The sequence below is a fragment of the Mustela nivalis genome, assembly GCF_964662115.1.
Source record: "Mustela nivalis genome assembly, chromosome: 13".
Lineage (NCBI taxonomy): Eukaryota > Metazoa > Chordata > Mammalia > Carnivora > Mustelidae > Mustela > Mustela nivalis.
This window is the reverse complement of record NC_139032.1, coordinates 85,569,173-85,589,092: the sequence shown is the minus strand read 5'-3', so window position 1 is coordinate 85,589,092 and position 19,920 is coordinate 85,569,173. Positions and strand designations below refer to the sequence as shown.

Sequence of the window (19,920 nt, the reverse complement as noted above, 5' to 3'; positions counted from 1 at the left end):
GGTGAAGGGAGAAGCACATTTACAAACACAGAGGCAGAAGGTAGCAGGAATGTAAAACTTCTCATAAAATTTCTTACCTCTTGTTCTTCAAGGACCAGCAAGTCCTGTCAAACCAAATTTTGAAAGTTACATCCATGCTTAACAGTGACGATTCTATTTTGACTTTCTGTGAAAGCCAAGCTCCCGTGGATACCGCTTCCCACCCCACCTCCCAGAGGTGCGTAAAATATTCCAGCTTAGTTGTACGTATTTTTGTCAACTACCTGGTCATCTGGGAGAGTCACATTAGAGCACAACTCTCGGAAAACAAAGTTGAACTATAGCAACCAGAAGAAACCCACAGACACCCAGATTTCCCGATCTATTTAAAGCTAGCTCCTCACAGGTTGCTTCTGGAAAGATTTTGGCCAGGAAAAATGTAAGTATGATATAGCAGCCAGAAGCAGACGAATAACATTTTTAAATAGCACCAGCCATCTTCCTGCTTGGTGGAAAGATGCCTTCTTTATAATGTGGTTTATTTTCTGTTTACTTTTTGGATCTGAGACCTTTTCCCTTTCTCTTCTCCCCAGCACCTGTGGCTCGGGGCTTCCTCGGGCACGGCGATAGAAAGCCGGCGGCAGTAGTGAAAACACTACTATGGCGGAGCACACACACGTGCACATTCACACACCCGGGTGGTGGGAAAGCGCGTGGGCAGCCCCTCGTGAAGCGAAAGAGAGTCAAAACACAGATGTCGGGAAAGTGGAAGGTGTCTTTTGTTTGATGAAAAACAGGCAGAGTTATGATATAAAGAGGCAGAAGGTTGCCATATCCTGTTTCTTGTCCTCTGTGACTGCGTGGAAGAGGGAAAGCAGAGAGGCGCACACTCAGGAGGCAGAAAGAAGCATTCCACAGGGGTTCCGTAGGGTTTTGGGCCCATGTCTGGGGGACCCGCCAAGACTCCAAGAAGGGAAGGATTAAAAATACGAGAGCCTGTACAGATGAAGTGAAAAAGGCACATGGATAGAGGCATATTTATAATTCTAAGTCGTTTTAAAATTCAGTATCAAGAATTAGTTTTTAAGCATCGCACAGTTTCATGTTGCGTACAGTTTAACCGAACGCACCTATGTTGGCCTCCGTTCCTTCTGGGGTTGAGTCAGGACACAAATACTATTTTAAACATTACATGAAAACAGAAGATACAGGGATTCACAACACTCTGTATTTGGGGGCAAGCCGAAAAGCGGTAACTTTATTTTATTTTAAAAGCTAACTATTTTAAAGGTATGCAAGCACAGGCTGCTCACGCTCCCACCTATCTTCCTCGTACCCTCTGAGTTATTTCCTCGAAAAGCAGACTTAAGCACGATGCTCTTCCACTTCAAGACTCCAGAGCTCCCTGCTGTCTCCTGGACGGAATTCCCACCTGCCTCTCCGGCCTCTTCCTGACCACCTGGCCTTGGCCTCCCCGAAGCTTAGCTCTGACACATGGCTGGCGCTAGGTGATGGCGCCGTAAGTTTCAAGGGGGGAATTTCAAAGCTATATCAATTGAAACAAGACAAATTTTGGCTGACGTTTTTCTGATGGCCCTTTACCTAGATTAAGACTCTAAATTTTTTCCTCCCAAGGCAGATTGCTTTTCCCTAGCAGTAGGGCTTGAGAAAACAGGATGGATTCTAGATACCTTCTATTCCTTATGATATCCTGCACAGTGTTCTATGGGAGTCTGAACTCAATAAATAGTTTGTGCTTTAGTATTTAAAAAAAAAAAAACCCTCACCCTCCACATAATTCTACATCACTCCGTAAAAAGACTGGTTTTTAAGCTAACAAGGTCTTTCTGAACATATACCGTTTCGGCTCCTGAATCAAGGACCACAGAGTTCTGTGGTTCTCAGATGTAGTTGTGCCTCAGAATCAATCATGCAACTCCTGAAAAATGCATATCCCCCCCCCACCCCTCCGCTTGACAATTCAGAATCTCAACTGTAAGGTTCTTTATGATGATTGTTTTCACCAAAGCCCCACGGGTGGTTCTGATTAGGCTTAGATCCAAGGCTGAGAAATCACCAATGCTCTGTCCATTCCTATCTAACACTGTGATCCGATGTCTACCATTAGGAGACACAGAATTCTGTTACCTTTTGGATCTCGGGATGAAAAATTTCTCTGGGGCCTTTCTCAAATTTGTCCAGGTTCATGGCACTGAAATAGAAAGGACAGAATGAGCCACAGGGTGGTGGAAACTTAACTCGGAGCGAGTCTCCGTGCTTCAGAGAAATGAAATAATATCTCCTAGAAAAATCACAGCTGGATTCCCTGCAGGGCTGGGCAATCAGGAGATCAGTGATCACCCAGGGTGCTCAATGAATGAATACATGAGAGTAACCAAACACCACGCATACTTTACTTATATAACTGGCCCTTGATGACATTCGTGTAATAGGAGAGGAAGGGGCAACCAGGAGCAGGTTTCAGGCAGCCTGACTGGCCTCCAAGATTCTTACTTTTATTTATCGAGAAAGTGGTTCATTGATATTTACACAGCAATTAATGATCAAATGAAACGTAAATAACACTACCTGGCATTTCTTTCTTCCTTTGGCAATTCCTCTGCCACTTAGGACAAAAGGCCCTCCTTAACAAGATGGTCCTTTCACGTTAGAACGTCAACCTCCTTGAGCCCAAGTTCTTCTAGAGGTAAAATAGGGAGTTGAAACACACGCTCCCTGAGGCCCCTTTTATCTAGGAGTCCCGAATTTGTAAGGTAAACATAATAATAGCTAATACTTCCAGAGTACTTAGTATAACGTCAGGAAGCCTGCTCAATGCTTTCCATGGATGACCTCATTTAGTCGCCATGAGGCAGTGCTCTTTTACCCCATTAAACTGTTTATTTAAAAATTTTATTCCCATTTTAAAGGCGAGGACACTGAACTAGAATAACAAAGCTGGGAAGCAGTAGAGCCGAGATTTGAACCCAGACTTACCTGATTCCACAGTATCCATATTTTCATCTCCTTTTATGTTTTCAAGATTGTAACAAATAAAGATAAAATTTTTTCTATTGGCAGCAACTGCAGAACTTTTGATCTTCTGCATCTTTAAAAATATGTTTTCAGGGGCACCCGGGTGGCTGTTGGTTGGGCAACTGCCTTTGGCTCAGGTCATGATCCTGGAGTCTCAGGATCGAGTCCCGCATGCAGCTCCCTGCTCAGCGGGGAGACTGCTTCCCCCTCTGACCTCTCCCCTCTCATGTTCTCGCTCTCAAAGAAATAAATAAAATCTTAAAAAAAAAATGTTTTCTGGCTGAAACATGCTCTGCTCCATGAGTGGGGGACTGAGAAGCACAGGTCCTACTCACAAAACTAAATTGAAATCTTAACGAAATGAAATGTCTTCAAATATAAAGAAGAAAGGAACTGGAGAAACTTCTTTTTTAGGAAAAAGAAAAACCACAGAAATCTTAAGCCAGTTTTATTCTAAGTATTCCTCTCAAAGCCAGTTAGGATTTACAGCTCCTTAGAAGCAGCAAGATTTTCCTGTGCTCAATAAAGACGCTAACCTCTTCACTGATGCTTTCATCGCTCCAGTTTCGGACTGCCCAGGAGAAAAATCAGACGGCTGAGAGCAGAAAGGAGAAGGTCTGCAATTTGGAGACCACATCAAGCTTGAACAGGAGATCTAAAAATTTTTCTTCCAAATCTCTGTGCCCCTTTCCTCAGCCAGATGCGGCCCCTGGCAGATGGAGTCACGACTGTCCCTTGAAGAGCTGTTCCGGCAAGTGTGTATTGCAGCGGGGGACACAGAAAACGCCATCCCCTCCCAACACCTACTTGCAGACGAACAGAGTAAGGCACCAGGGCCCTGGGATAAGCATTCCTGCTCCCACGATGTGGGCCTTGGTGGCTAATGGCCCAAGCGCAGGGATGCTAAGGGCCTGGGTTCGAATCCCAGCTCTGTAGTATACCAGCTGTGAGATCTTTGTCAAATCCCTTCACTTCCCTGAGGCTCTGATTCCTCCTTGGTGGAGGGCACGTAATAATGGGTCTACTTTGCGGAGCTGGTTTAAGAATTTACTAAGAGAATGACCACAGGGCATTTAGCACGGTACCCAACAAAGAGAAGCTGCTGTCACTATGAAGCCACCTCTAGGCTGGACCGGACGCGGCAACAGGTGCCGCGTGAATGGCGGCATTCCCTGGGGAGGGGGCGGGTCTGCCAGCCAGCACGGGAGAGCCAGGAGGGGGACGGAAAGGTGGGGGCAGGAGAGGCAGCTGAGCACAGAGCAGCGAGACTCTCCATTCATTTAACTCTCCTCGCAAAGAATAAGCACATTCTTCTCTAAGACACATTTGCTGACGTATACGTTTCTATTTCAAAGCAGGAAAATGAGAGGAAAAATATTTCTTGATTTTTTTTTGAAACCAAAGTATCTGCCGGCATGCAAGAAGAAAGGAGCGGGCTCCGTCGGCAGCTGCGAGATGCGAGAGCAGAGCTGGCTGCGTGATCTTCCTCTCTGTGTGCTTCCCCCGCCGCCTCTCCATAGCAGGGTGACAGCACTGCCTGGTCCTGCAGAGCTGCTGGGAAGATGCAGGGGGCGGGGGGGGGGGGTGACTGCATGTCCGAGGCTTAGCAAAATGCCTGGGATGCGGTCAGGGCTCCACAAAGTGGAAAAGTGACATCAGAATGATTGCAGGAGAAAAATACTAATAAGGCTCCTGGTGTTGGGTCCCTCTTCTCGAGTACTCACCTTAAGATGGACTTCACAGAGAGAGTTTTTGTGGGACTGTACGGAAGGCATATTTTCTGGGTACCCTGGAAAGTCAAAACACTGGATCAGTCAGAAGTTTGGCAACTTCTATCTCTGAAAGAGCTTTCACTGGTCATGAATCTATACGAAGACACACATTCTATGGTGGGAAAATCTTGCTCAGGCTCAGCGGCATCTTTCCCTATCCCCCAAACCCAACATTATGGATTTAAGCATTAAATCCCAACATTAGGGATTTAAGCATTACTCCTCAATATACAGACTTGTATACGGGGGCCCTTGGGGTCAGAGGCGCGGTGAGCAGATGAGCCATCTGACTGAGAAGAGAAGGGCTTTGGTCTCTGAGCCAAGAGTCAGATCAGCCTCAAAGACAACAAGAAGAAAGCAGTCTCTGCAAGTTCAACAGGACCTACATGTGGTATCTCCAAGTCGAAGGCTTTCTGAACTAGAACTCACTTGAATCTTTCAGAGAGGTTTTCACAACACGTACTTTTATATTTTTCTGTGTTTACTATATATATTTTTTCTTTTTTTCTTTTTTTAAGTAGTCTTCATAACTGACCAGGGGCTTGAACTCACAACTCTGAGATCAAGGGCCACATGCTCTACAGACTGAGCCAGCCAGATGCCCCTCTGTGTTTACTATTTAAACTCTGTTTCTTCCTCTCGAAATGAGCACTCACTGTGACTAACTCATGGAAAGCACTCAATGGATATTTGTTGTGGGAAAGGGAAAGAATGAAAGGTCGCCCAAACGGTTCAGGCCCACGCCCAAACACCCAGCGGAGATGAGTGCTACTTTCTTTATAATCTCTAAAAAAATACAATACAGACTTGTTGTCCACAAAGAATTTACACTGCACGTTTAGCAAGAGGGATTATGATGTAGTACACATTTGAAACTTTCTAACTGACTAATAATAAAATTGGCCGCACAAACAGCTAGAGAAAGACGCAGGGCATTTCTTATAGGAAATGGGCAAGGAAGGATATAGGATTTTCCTTGTATTTTCGAGATACACCTGCCAACTCATCTGTCCAAGCCCCAAACACTCGTGTCGGAGTGGAGTTCTTCAACCTTGTCAAGTCTGTGATCTGTGATCTCTTTTGGCAAATTAAACATTCACACCCATGCCCCTGGAGAACTGGTAACCTCATCCCCACTCCAGGCTGGGGAGCAGTACCAGGGTACCCAGCAAACCATCAGAAGTCCCTCTAGACAGAGACCTTCTCATGGGTTCTCTATTAGCCAATGTAGTTTACAGTGTACAGAGATTTCAGGAGATTTCCCATACAGAGGAATATTATGATGGGAATAGGCATTTTCAAGTTCCCCATAACCCACCCATTGAAACCCGAGTTATTTCGGTGGCCTTGCTCTTTTTCTTTTTCTTTTTTTTAATTATTTATTTGGCAGACAGAGATCACAAGTAGGCAGAGAGGCAGGCAGAGAGAGAGGGGGAAGCAGGCTCCCTGCTGAGCAGAGAGCCCGATGTGGGGCTCGATCCCAGAACCCTGAGATCAAGACCTGAGCTGAAGGCAAAGGCTTAACCCACTGAACCACCCAGGCACCCCTGGACTTGCTCATTTTATTGGTCCTTGGCCTACCTTCCACTGTGCTCAGCTGTATGGGATGCCAACCCTTCTAGAAAAAAGTCTGAATCTGACCTTCCTGCTCAGCCCCTACCTTGGCTACTTTGTCTTCTCACCAAGCACAACAAACGCGGTTTTAAGAGAAGCCAAGGGCAGCCCGAGAGGGGAACGAGGACCCAGCCGCTGCCTGGCTGATGGTGACATCTTTACGAGCTGCCTACACGGATGTGGGACCCCAGGCTCAGGGGACTATGATTTGTACTTTTCTTCACAAGCTGGCAAAGCTCTTCCTCCCCATCTTCTCCCTTTCGTAGCTTTGCAGAGTTGCTCTCCAACAAAAAACAACTTTCAGTTCTGTTTTCCAGTGGGATCAACAGAGGCCTCGTCAGAGTCAAGCACGCGTACGTATCAGGCAACCCCAAGTGATCACTACAGGGATATGGAAGTACATGTGGGACATCACCCCCTTAACACTGCGGGTGCGTGTGTCTGCGCACGCGCGGGTGTGTACACATGTGCACACATGAGCCGGTGTCTGTAAGGCTCCTGCAGTGATTATCCCTGAGCAGCTGGACTTTGAGCCTCTTCTTTTTACTAGCTTCATTGTCGGGATGGAATTTACAGGAAGAACGGGTTTTTTTGTAAGTCTTTTCTTTGTGTTTAGAAGAAACACTGCACAGAGAGACAAGACTGTTTAAATCAGGATTCGCACATTTAGCTATATGTCTGTTTTAGAACGAACTGTGAGCTCACGCTGGAGGCACACGGCTTCTTTGCATTTCCTGCAGCCTCCCGCACTAGTTTTGGACCCAAAGGGGCTTCACAATGGACCCCTCCTGCCAAGCTCTGCTTTGATTTTTCAGTCCCTCCCACCCCTTCAGTACCCCCACTTGTAGCAGATGCTTGGCCTGCCCTGCTTTGAGATGCATGGTCTGGGTCCAAAGCTCTGGAGAAGGCCCCGGACTTCTTGGTAGAGAAGGACGGACTCATTAGGCCAGCCCCGCTGCCTTCACGGGGGACTGGCGGTCCAAGTCGCTCCTTATTGACTTCTCCAAGGGCCAGCAAGAGGAGTTCCAGAGCTCCTCATTTGTCTTATCTTCCTTATTCCTTCTTTCTGGAATGTTCCCTGCCTGCCCCCTGCCTTACATTTTTTGTTTAAGATTTTATTTATTATTTGAAAGAGAGACAGTGAGCGAGAAAGCACAAACGGGGAGGGCAGAGGCAGAGGGAGAAGCCGACTCCCCACTGAGCAGGGAGCCCAACAGGGGGGGCTCCATCCCAGGACCCCACGATTACCACCTAAGCCGAAGGGAGACACTTAACCGACTGAGCCACCCAGGTGCCCTCCCCTCAGACTTTATGTGGCTAGTTCCCTTTCCTCCTGCAGGTCTCTTTAAATGTCACCTCCTCAAAAAACCTTCCCTGGGCTGTCTGATCTGAAGTCAGGCTCCCGTATCATTCTGCCTCTGTTTCCTTCAGAGTGTTTACCACAATTTATCAGGTAACAGAGACAACGTCTTCAGATAGTAAATAAGCGAAACTCCCCCCTGTATCTGCCCCAGCCCCCCTCCTCCAGTACCTGGCAGCCTCCCCAGGTGAGGAGGTGGAGTGGCTGTCTCTGCCCGGAGAAGAAGGCAGGACATTGAGAAAATCCATTCCAGAAAGGTGGCAGAAGTACGAAACTGCCCTTTCTTGTTTTGGTGGAAGGAAGGAAGAAAGAAGGGAGGAAAGCTAAGGGGTTAGATGTCGGGGCCCTTGATTCTGCCGTTCAGAGGGCAGGCCTCAAAGAGGGCGAGGGACGCTGCCCATATAGCGAGACAGGAGACATCTAAGAACATCTGGGCTAGGGGTTCGCTTCCTAGGCATGGCCTTCTGCAGGAATCTTGAACTCCAGGTAGAACCTGTTTGAACCTGATGAGCGGTGGTTAACTCAGGAGCCTCAGGCATAGACAGTCAGCAAGATTAGAAATGTGAGCCTATGGGCACCTGGGTGGCTCAGTGGGTTAAGCCTCTGCCTTCGGCTCGGGTCATGATCCCGGGGTCCTGGGATCGAGCCCCACATCGGGCTCTCTGCGCTGCGGGGAGCCTGCTTCCTCCTCTCTCTCTGCCTGCCTCTCTGCCTACTTGTGATCCCTGTCAGATAAATAAAGAAAAATTCTAAAAAAAAAAGGAAAAAAAAAAAAAAAAGAAATGTGAGCCTAAAGCAAAGTTTCTGCTCCTCCCTACCTGCCTGGGGCCTGGCAGGGGATACGGGTGAGTACAGAGCTGAGAGGCTAAGTGACTAGTGGATGCCTGGAATTGGGTCACAGAGGTCACGGCATGCGGCGATTTCACAAGTGGCTGGGACCGTGGATTTCAGTGGCCATAATTTTCAGTGACCCAAAAAGGCCAGAGGGAACCAGTTACCTCTCGATGGTTGCCAGTTCAGAGACCAGGTCGACAACAGAACCCAGAAAGAACCCAAGGGGCCCCATGTGGACTCAAGGCTCTCTTGTCCTGCCACTATGAGATCCCATAAGCCCTCTCCCGGTGCACCCAAATAGCAACTTCGAGGGGAGCAGGGGAGGGGAAAGAAATCAGGAAGACTGTCCAAAAGGGGCAGGGTCATCCAAAGAGAATATTTCAGCCAGACAGACTGGAATAGCGTAATTAGCAAACATTAAATAAATAAGTTAAAACAAAAACAAAAACAGGCGGGGGGGGGGTGGCGGGCATGGGTGGCTCAGTCAGTTAAACGTCTGCCTTCAGCTTAGGTCATGATCCCAGGGTCCTGGGATCAAGTCCCATGTTGTCAGGCTCTCTGTTCAGTGGGGAGTCTGCTTCTCCCTCTGCCTCTGTTCATCTCCCCTCCCTGCTCTTTCTCTCTCTTTCTCTCTCTCAAATAAATAAATAAAATCTTTAAAAATCTAATCAGGCCAGAAAACAGTCTTCCTGGTGCAGAAGATAAGAGGCTTCAGACAAGTGCACAATCACTTCTCATTAGGTGAATAACGGGGAAAGCCTGTCATGGGGGAACTTGAGAACAACGGGCACGTAGCCCTGCACCACCAGTGTGTCACCTCTCCTCCAGAACTGCTCCGACGAGGGCAAGACTGACACCCCCCACTTCAGTGACACGGGGAGAGAGCCAAGAACCCAAACCCCTCTCCAGGAAATCATTCACGAGTAAAAGCAAACTGGGGTTTACATTAGGTTTTTACCTTAAACCTGCTTAAAAAGAGAAAAATTTCTGCAGTATAACATGGACATTTATATAAACAGGGGCAGCAGAGGACACGGGTCAGGCGGGACTTTGGTGTCATTCATTAATTCCTTCAGTAAATCCTTCCTGAGCTATTTCTGTGTGCCACCAGGCACACGCAGAATTAATTATGTGCAGCGCTCACAGCTAGGCGTGCAGTCCAGAGTTCTGCCTGGCCTGCCAATTTCTGGCATGTGGCCTCAGCCACATCATTTAATCTCCCTAACTTGCAATAATACCTCTTGAGATAAGGCATTGGAAAAGCTCAGTATATAATATGTGGCATATAGTAACTGCTCAATAAATGTTAGATTTTACTGTTAGCACGGTCACTAGTTTTAATCATCACAAAAAGTTTCTAGCCACAGTCAACTCTGTAATGGTTCCTAGAAATTTTTTCTGGGCTTTCTGAAGTTGCTGTATCTGTTTGCATGCATGCAAATGTGTTTATATACGTGTGTGTGTGTGTGTATAATATATATGTATGTATAAAAATTATAATTTTTTAAAAGTGTCTATGTAAAAAAATTAGTTTTTTTGAGTGAGTGTATATACAAAAATTAGTTTCTTTAAGTTCCTGTATTCGTTCTTTCCCAAAAAGATAGACATAGCAATTTTTGAAATACCATGTTGCTGAGAGAAAAATTCGCATACAATGATTAGGTAGTGGTGGCTTTCTTTCTTTCTTTCATTTTTTTTTTTTTTAAAGATTTTATTTATTTATTTGAGAGGGAGAGAGACCGTGCGCAACTGGGGGCTGGGGCAGAGAGACAAGCAGACTCCCCACTGAGCAGGGAGCCCCGAGATCATGACCTGAGCTGAAGTCAAATGCCCAACCAATGAAGCCACCCAGAACTCCTAGGTAATGACTTTCAACAAACACGTCCATAAAGCGAGACCACCACATAAGAGGACTAAGGTTTTCTGAGTGTGATTTATTTTATTGCTTCTTAATTATCCACTGTACTCACTGATTCACAAGTAAAATGTTCTATCCTTCAGGTATTTAAGCAGTTTAAGATTTGGGGATTTAGGACACCATGTAAATGTGGATTTTCAAATAAGACCTCACTTAATACAGTCCTCAGCACCCTGTGAGCCACAGCCAAGAGTTTTCGCCAGTTTACAAAGAAGAAAATGGAGAGCATCAGCAATTTTTGCAAATTGACACGAATGAATTTGCTACTGATGTCATTTGACACTGGTTTGCTTAATTCCAAACCCTCTGTTCTTTCTAGTGTCCTTAATGCCTATTAATGCCTCTCAGAGAAGCGAAGGGAAAAAAAAAAAAGCCCAAGGGAAGAAAATAATAAGAAAAGATATCAACTCGAAGAATTACTGAAGAAATCAGAAAAGAGAAGGGAAAGTCGTGATAGTGACATAAGAGAATTTTCCTGAGCGACCTAGAGGCCTGAATTCCTGAGTTGGAGGGACTTGCCTTTATTCAGGTCACTGTCCCCAGAAGCCACCACAGACGGGGGTACTTGTCTTGTTAAGACTCAAGTCATTTTCCTACCTCAGGAAATTGATGAAGGGGGCTAAGCCTCAAAGAAATTCTAGAAGCACAGCAGATTCAGGGCTGGACTGAAACGACCCAGGGAAACAGGAGCAGGCTGTAGGATGTATCCCAGTAACAACATTATATTCCTCCAGTACATTTTGTTTCTTTTAGTTGAAGGTGAGCCGGCTGGTCAGTCTCAGTGTTAGTAACAGCCAAGATTAAGGTTAATACTCTGTACAATACATTTCTGTAGTCCACCCGCGAGACGGAGGGAATGGACATGTCCAGGTAGTGGCTCGTATGGGGCAAGTTGTGGTTACACTCAGAGCTTGAAGACCCTACCTCTGAATCATATAATCCTGACTATCAGAACTCAAAGAACCTCATAGAAAAAGACTCCCCTGAACCACTGTGACAAAGACACTAATCAAACTTGGCGTGGTGGTGATGCTCAGGTGTAAGCCAGGTACTTACTGTTTTCCTCCAAAGAATTGCTCGGTATTGAGGGACACGCTGATTGTTTTGGTCAGAGAGGGTCACGGACAGGAAGAAGGGGCTCTTCTCGGCATCATTTCCAATATAATTCTGATGGACTGGAAAAGAGACAGGTTTAGAACAGTGAAGACCCACTGGTTCTTCCAGGCCCTGATGGGAGTAGACAATTTTTCCTTCCCACATAAGCACAGAACAAGAATCCCAAATCCAGCTCCGGAAAGAACCTGATCACATTGACCTTCTCCTTGACAGTGACTGGTTCAGAAATGGACAAGTGACCAATTCTGGCCAACAAGACAGGAGGAGAAATGGGTCAGGCAGTTTCTGGAAAGGCTTCCTTATTCTTAAAGATGGCCTGCTCCTTCCTTTGGACATGGGCGGTGTCTAGAAGTGATTCCCGGAAGTGCTGCAACCACCTTGTGACCCTGAGGAGGTCCAGCCTTGATGACAGCACCAAGCCCCTGAGTTCACCAATTCCAGAGCCTACCTTACCTCTGAGTTTCTCGGCATCTGAACTGATGGCACCAGTTTTCTCTAAAGTCACCGCTGCTCTGGGCACTATGCTTTCAACCATTTGGGAGGATGACAACTTTCCCACTGATTTCTTTCTTTATAAAGAAATATGCCTTGTCCAGTAAGTGAACTTCTTAGAATAAAACAGTATCAGATTTTTAAAAAGATATCGTTTGGGTCTGATCACTCTCATGATACAGTCCCCGCCTCACATCTTCTAGAAATACAGGCATTAGCCTGATAAGCAATTTATCTACCTCCTCTCGAATCCTAAAACAGTGATCATTCTTCCCTTCCCAGTCTCTCCTATTAGCCACACTCCCGTTTTCCGCCTTCCCACATATGCTCACCCGAGCCCTTCACTTTAAATGTACACTGCTGCTAATGACCGCGCTGTCGCTTTGGGCCAGGCATGGGGTTTGGCTCTTTCTCCAGCATATCTCACTGAAACTCCTGTTCAAGCCTACTCAGTATGTAATAGTAACACCTCCATTTTACAGATAAGGAAATTAAGTCTCAGAGAAGTGGAGAGTGACCAGCGTAAGATTCTGTGGTTAAGCATGGCAGAACAGGATTCAGACTCATTTTAGAGTCTCCGTGAAGGTTGGGAGAATGACTGCCTTTGCCAGTGTTATTGCCTGGCACATGGTAAGTGATAAACGCCCGTTACCAGAGCCCACGGGACAACGCCTCTCTAGTTCTATGGTGGTCCTGGAGCTAGGGGTCCTTTTTATTTTCCCCCTCATTGTCTTGAACTAAGCGTTCAAAACTCACTATAGACAGGGCACTTGCCTTGTTAGGTCTAAAGATGTTTTTCACCCTGCAAATTCTTCTTAGGTCTCCAAAAACTATTTAGATGATCAGAGCTCCCTTTACTCCCAAGGGACAAAAATAACAGACCAAAAAACCCATTATCTGTCTCTATCTCTATATCTACATGTAGCTTCTCTATATAACTATATATCTATAGTTTCATATATGAATATATATGAAAAATTCTAGGACTGACACTGAATTGAATCTTTCCATTGACAAAGCTATTAACCTGATATTAATGTCCCTAACCCGGTTAGTTTCACACTTCTAGGGGCAGCAGAAAGAAATTACACCAACATTTAATTTGCATTTTGAATATCCTTTCCTCCCAACCACCCTAATGGCATAGTTACCTTGTCCTAAAAAATACTTGAAATACCATCTGGTGTGGTATTCTGGGTTCTCTAAGTGCACGTCTGTTCTTCGCCACGTCCCGGGCAGAGCGGTTGCATTCTGTAATCAGACAAAGTCGTTCCATTAAGAGGCTTATTCAGAAAGTAAACAAGAAGCGGGCAGTGAACCTGGGGACTAAGAACCAGAGAAGTCATTGTCAAAAGCTTACGAACAGGGCTGGGAGCACATGTTCCCGCGGCCACATCACAGCAGCATTTGGAAGGTCCTCTGGGTAGAGCAGAAAGAACGGAGGGAACTAGGAGACTCTGCTATTTCCAGCTTGAGTGTAAACTTGAACTTTCCTTTCTGGCCCAAAGCTTCCAAATATTTGGGAGTTGGTGCCCCCTAGAGGCACGCCCTTCCGTTTGGTACCCCTGTGACAGGCCCATTTCACCTGGAATAACATCTCTGCGGCCTCTCGAGTTCATATTTTTGTTGTAGAATTGTAAAAATGTGTCATAAGGTCACACAGTTAATGGGGGAAATTATGGGTAAACATAATGAATGATGTTAATCTTCTCTCCAAAGATAGTCACCATAAATGATTTGGTATGGCTTCCTCTCCTTCTTTTCTTACATGGACAGACATTCTCATTTTTCTTACCAAAATGCAATCATACTGAACCTCCATTGGCCTCTACTTTGCGCCATGTGTATACAGCAGACGACTGGAATGTACTTTTCTGATTCCAATATGCTTCTGGTGATTTCCTAGACATTTGTGGTCACTTTATCATGTCGAAGGGGGTTTCCTTCCATTCCAAGCTTACAGAGAGGCCATTCTCAGGAATCAATACCAAATTGCACTGAAAGGTTTTTTTGGCAACTCTTAAGAAAATAGGTTAAATGGCGGAAAAATCAGACTAATGTAATGAATTATACTACTGGCTCTTCCGATGCTGAATGTTTCTGAAATGTCTGGAATATATCCGACTAAGTCATGGTGTATGGTATTCTTTCGATACACTGCTGGAGTTTTAAAAAATATGAATTATGTAACATATTTGTTAGTGAGATGCAGCTTGTAGGTTTCTTTTCTGTACAAAGTGCTGTTATGCTTCCAGAATTATATAACTTAAAAAGTGAATTAGGATGCTTTCTGTCTTTTACATGCTCCGGAAATACTGACACTCATTGAGAGAGCTTTAAGGGTACTTTATACGCATTAGCTCCATAGCATCTCCACCAACTTTGTGACACAGATTTTATTTTAGCCTCTACTTTCAGATGAAGAAAGTGTGGCTCGGACACTTCAGCGACGCTGCCTAAGGTTGCTGAGCTCCTAAGCAGTGGAGCTCGAACTGAGTCAGGGCCAATCCTGGAGGGTTGTTTTTTTTCCTTTTTTAAAAATTTAATTTAAATAAAAATAAAATTTAAAAAACTCTACAAGGAGTAAAAAAGGTAGGTAATGTTTCTTAGTATTGTGCTTTTATGGAATTTTCTTGAGTTTTAAAAAAATCAGCTACTGAGTCTATGTACATATATATATATATATGTATATATATATATATATATTTTAATTTGGAAATAATTTTGAACTTACATAAAAGTTGTGGGAATGGGACTGCACAGAGCATCTGTATACGCTTTAACAGATTTACCTACTGCAAACATTTTACCCCATTTATTCCTTTGCTCACACACACACACACACACACACACACACATTTTTTCTGAACCGTTTAAGACTACGATGCACAAATAACAACACTTTATCCCTAAGTGCCTCAGTGTGTATTTCCCAAGAATAGATCTTCTTACATAACCACAATATAGCTTTACCAACTTTTACAAATTTAACATGGATATGGTACCTCTAATCTACCATCTGCATTCCAATCTTGTGAATTGACTTTAAAACGTCATTTAAAGTATTTTCCCTCTCGGGTGCAGGATGATGGGGTTGTCGGGTCTCTAAATTCCCTTCTTCTGCAAATTTCCACAGACTCTGCCTTTTACAACACTGACGTTTTTAAAGAACATGGCATGCTCCTCCCCTCTTCTTTTTTAAAATCAAGCATGACTTCTTCTAGGTTTATCTGATGTTGCCCCACGATGAGGGGCAGGGCACGCGTGCCCAGTCAGAAGGCTACACAATGTGGGGGCTTGTCCTTCTCAGCTTACTGTACTTCAAGACCTCTATCTGCTCCTCACTGGGGATGTTAATGTTGATCCCCTGTTCAAGATGTTGCCTCTTGGTTTTGACCTTTTGGTGTGACTCAAGAAGAGCACGTAACAATTGGATTTTGCTTCTGGTAGAATTTCTGGGTGATTCATTGTCAACAGTATTCACTTTATAATCATAAACCACTGGCAACGTCCATCCACAGTCCCCTATGCCATGGGGCCACGTGCAGCTGCAGCATGACCTCGGGGCCCACCAGCCAGGCTCAGGCATCAGCTGACCAGACACAGGGGGTGTCCGGCTCAGGCACCTGGCCTTCACCAGCCAGATGGCACTGCAGTTGGTGCCATTGTCCCAAGGCCTGAGACCCTAGACACCATCAGCAGAGCCTTGAGGAGACTCTGAAGGAACCAGGAACTTGGGCCTCTGGAGCTTCCCAGACTTGATGGCACAGCACCAGGTCTTGGCTCTGGGCTTCTAGATTTGTTAAAATATTACCCTGGGACCATTCCAGATTCCTCAGGATCTCTGTGGGCGTGGCCCAAGAATCTGTAGTTTCACAAGCATCCCAGGTAACTAGGAAGACTAAACTTTGAGAAGCAATGCTCTATGCCAGCAGTTCTTTTTTTTTTTTTTTAAAGATTTTATTTTTTGGGGCGCCTGGGTGGCTCAGTGGGTTAAAGCCTCTGTCTTTGGCTCAGGTCATGATCCCAGGGTCCTGGGATAAAGCCCTGCATCGGGCTCTCTGCTCCGTGGGGAGCCTGCTTCCCCCTCTCCCTCTGCCTGCCTCTCTGCCTACTTGTGATCTCTGTCAAATAAATAGATAAAATTTTTTTTTTTTTTTTTTTGGTGGTGGTAGTGGTGGTGGTGGGTCAGGTGGTGGGGTGGTGGTGGTTGTTGTTGGTGGTGGTAAATAGATAAAATCTTAAAAAAAAAAAAAGGTTTTATTTATTTGACAGAGAGAGAGACACAGCCAGACAGAGTACACAAGCAGGGGGAGTGGGAGAGGGAGAAGCAGGCTTCCCGCTCAGCAGGAAGCCCGATGTGGGGCTCGATCCCAGGACTCTGTGATCAGGACCAGAGCCAAAGGCAGACGATTAATGACTGAGCCACCCAGGCACCTCTATGCCAGAGGTTCTAAAAGAAGGCAGGGAGGGCATGAATGTGGGTAAAGAAAAAAATAACCAAAACTTGATTTCCCTAACTTCTAACAAAAATGTAGTGTTTCTTGGGTCACCTGTTGTCTCAGTCAGTAGAGCTCAGTCAATAGACTCCTGATCTCAGGGTTTTAAGTTTGAGCCCTATGCTGGTTGCAGAGATGACTTAAAAATAAAATCTCGGGGGGCGCCTGGGTGGCTCAGTGGGTTACAGCCTCTGCCTTCAACTTGGGTCATGATCTCAGGGTCCTGGGATGGAGCCCCGCATCGGGCTCTCTGCTCAGTGGGGAGTCTGCTTCCTCCTCTCCCTCTGCCTGCCTCTCGGCCTACTTGGATCTCTGTCTGTCAAATAAATAAAATCTTTAAAAAAAAAATTCTCAGGGCGTCTGGGTGACTCAGTCGTTAAGCTCAGTCTGTCTTCGGCTCAGGTCATGATCCCAGGTTCCTGGGATCGAGCCCTGCACTGGGCTTCCTGTTCGTGGGGAGCCTGCTTCTCTCTCTCCCACTCCCCCTGCTTGTGTTCCCTCTCTCACTGTGTCTCTGTCAAATAAATAAAAAAAATCTTAAAAAAAAAAATAAAATCTTTTAAAAAATGTTTCTTTCAACCACAAATGTCAGTCAAAACAATAACAGCAACAAAACAGAACTACAGTAGAACAAACAGCCCTGATAACCATGTCACACGCACGTACACACATGCACACGCATGTGCACATGCACAAATCAGAGATATTTTCAGAACTCACTACAGTGGCTGCAGATATCTTAAACACTGTTTACAATCTTCCTGGTTCAAAACTGTAATAGTTCTAAGTCCTGCTGCTGGATTTGTTATTTAATGTACTGATAAAAAAGGGTATATATTACTGTATCATAAATGAGGTTTTTAAAAAATCCATCTGGGGCACCTGGGTGGCTCAATGGGTTAAGCCTCTGATAACTATTTCTTTTCTGTTTTTTAGACAGAGTATGCAGGGGTCAGGGAGGGAGGGAGATAATCTTAAGCTGGCTCTCAGCCAAGCGTGAGCCTGATGCAGGACTCGATCTCATGACCCTGAGATCATGACCTGAGCTGAAATCAAGAGTCAGATGCTTTAACTAGCTGAGCCACCCCTCCGATATATTTCAATTTACTGTTTTCCTTTGTAATCCCGTGTGTTCTGTTTTACGCATTCAAAAACATTCTGAGAAGGGGTCTACAGGCTTCAGAGATTGCCAAGGGGGTCAAAGGATGTAAAAACTGGCCCCCACACTCTAGATCTTCTGAAGCAACGGATCTGCTTTCTCCCCTCCCAGAGGTCTGGACACTAGCAACCGCAGGACGGAGTAACATGGGAGGAGCGTCTCAGAGTCACAGACGGGACTCTGGCCGGTGGCATGCCCCAAATCTCTATCAAGTACAAAGTGTCAATTATGAGGTGTTTGTGTTTTTTTAAATGATCAAAAACCTAACTACTCAATTTTTGTCTTCACTGAATCCTTAATTAAAATGGGGGGGGGGGGACCCCAACACCAAAAAAGTTGTTAGTCTCGCAGAGTGAGACACTTCATGTCCCTTGTTAAAATCACATACGATGAGGTGTAAAGACACAAACATACACAGGAGCTGACAAGGAAAGGAGACTAAAGCAAAGAAACAACAAAAGTACCCTCTGCCCAAGACCCCACGGGCCAGAGCGACTCCAAAGATGATCTCTGGTTTCTGATGGTAAGTGCCAGAAGCAGACAAAAAAGGCCCCAAATCTTGAGTGAATAGTAAATGATTTTTAAAATATGTAGACACCCGTGGAACCACTCCCTGGATCAAGATAGAAAATATCTTCAATGCCCTGAAGGTACCCAGTCATACTGTGAAAAGTAACCATTGCCCTGACTTCTATCACCACAATTCATTTTACTTGCTCTTGAACTTCGAAGAAATGAAATCCTAGCATGTGTATTTGTGGAGTCTGGTCTGCCCTTTGGCACCAGGTCTGTGACGTTTATCCATGTTGGGGATGTAACAAGCTCACTCTCTCCCACTGCCGTGTGGCTAGTCCCCAGTGTATGTATGCAACCTCTGGCTGCTGGACATATGGGATGTCTCCAGTTTGGGGTCGTTAAGAATAAAGTCACATGAACAGTCTTGTATCTATCTTTTGGTGGCCATAGCACTCATTGCTACTGCCTGGGACCAGAGGAGGTAGACTTCAGGTCTAGTACATAGTGCTAAACTTCCAAAGAGGATGCACCAGCTTACACTATTAGCAAGATGTGCAGAGTTCTAGTGGTTTCCTGTCCTCTGACCAGCTCTTAGTGTTTCAGGCATTTTCCTTTTAGTGGTTCTGGAGTGGGCATAGTAGTGCCTAACTGTGGCATTAATTTTTGAATAAACCTTAAGTCTTTTTTTTTTTTTTAAGATTTTATTTATTTATTTGACAGAGAGGGAGAGTACAAGCAGGGGGAGCAGAAGAGGGAGAGGGAGAAGCAGGCTCCCCACTGAGCAGGGAGCCCGATGCAGGCCTCGATCCCAAGACCCTGGGATCATGACCTGAGCCGAAGGCAGTCGCTCAACCGACTGAGCCACCTAGGCGCCCCAACCTTAAGTCTTTTTGTTTTTTTTAAAGATTTTTAATTTATTTATTTGGCAGACAGAGATCACAAGTAGGCAGAGAGGCAGGCAGAGAGAGAGGAAGGGAAGCAGGCTCCCCGCTGAGCAGAGAGCCCGATGCGGGCCTCAATCCCAGGACCCTGGGATCGTGACCTGAGCCGAAGACAGAGGCTTTATCCCACTGAGCCACCCAGGCGCCCCCAACCTTAAGTCTCTTAAGTAAGATTTATTTTACAGAGGGTTTCAGGGATATAAAAACTTTGTCTAGAACATTTAAGGTGACAATAACACCAGGAACACTTTATTTGACATCAACAAGCAAGTTTGGAGGAAATACCCTGATGGACACATCTGCCAAACAACTAAACATTAAGGCTGCAAATGCTCATAGGTGTTTTATGCCCCTTTAGATAATCATTTGCTAAAAGATATTATCAAGAGTAATAAACTCAAATTTTTCCATGCTGCAGATATGCCTGAACATGCCACAGTGTTAAATGAGGCCTGAGACCAAGAAATCCTGAATCATTCCGATATCAAATTCCAAAGCCCACAAAGGCTCCTTGTTGCCTTCATTGTCTTTTTTTTTTTTTCTTTTTTCTTTTTTAAGATTTTATTTATTTGAGGGGTGCCTGAGTGGCTCAGTCAGTTAAGCATCTGCCTTCAGGTCAGGTCAGGATCCCAGAGTCCTGGGATTGAGTCCCACATGGGGCTCCTTGCTCAGCAGGGAGCCTGC

At 45.3% G+C, this 19,920-nt stretch overlaps 1 protein-coding gene across 6 annotated transcripts in view; it reads right to left on the bottom strand.

Moving 5' to 3' along the window:
* GARNL3 (GTPase activating Rap/RanGAP domain like 3) overlaps positions 1-19,920 on the bottom strand; it is a 144,915-nt gene that overhangs the window by 54,189 nt on the left and 70,806 nt on the right. For all 6 annotated transcript variants that reach the window (XM_082695611.1, XM_082695612.1, XM_082695615.1 and 3 more), the window contains 5 exons: positions 13,273-13,372; positions 11,570-11,688; positions 4,740-4,804; positions 2,128-2,191; positions 78-104 (listed from right to left, as the gene is read on the bottom strand). In XM_082695611.1, coding sequence (XP_082551737.1) covers positions 78-104; positions 2,128-2,191; positions 4,740-4,804; positions 11,570-11,688; positions 13,273-13,372 — 375 coding nt within the window. The remainder of the gene's footprint in view (positions 1-77; positions 105-2,127; positions 2,192-4,739; positions 4,805-11,569; positions 11,689-13,272; positions 13,373-19,920) is intronic.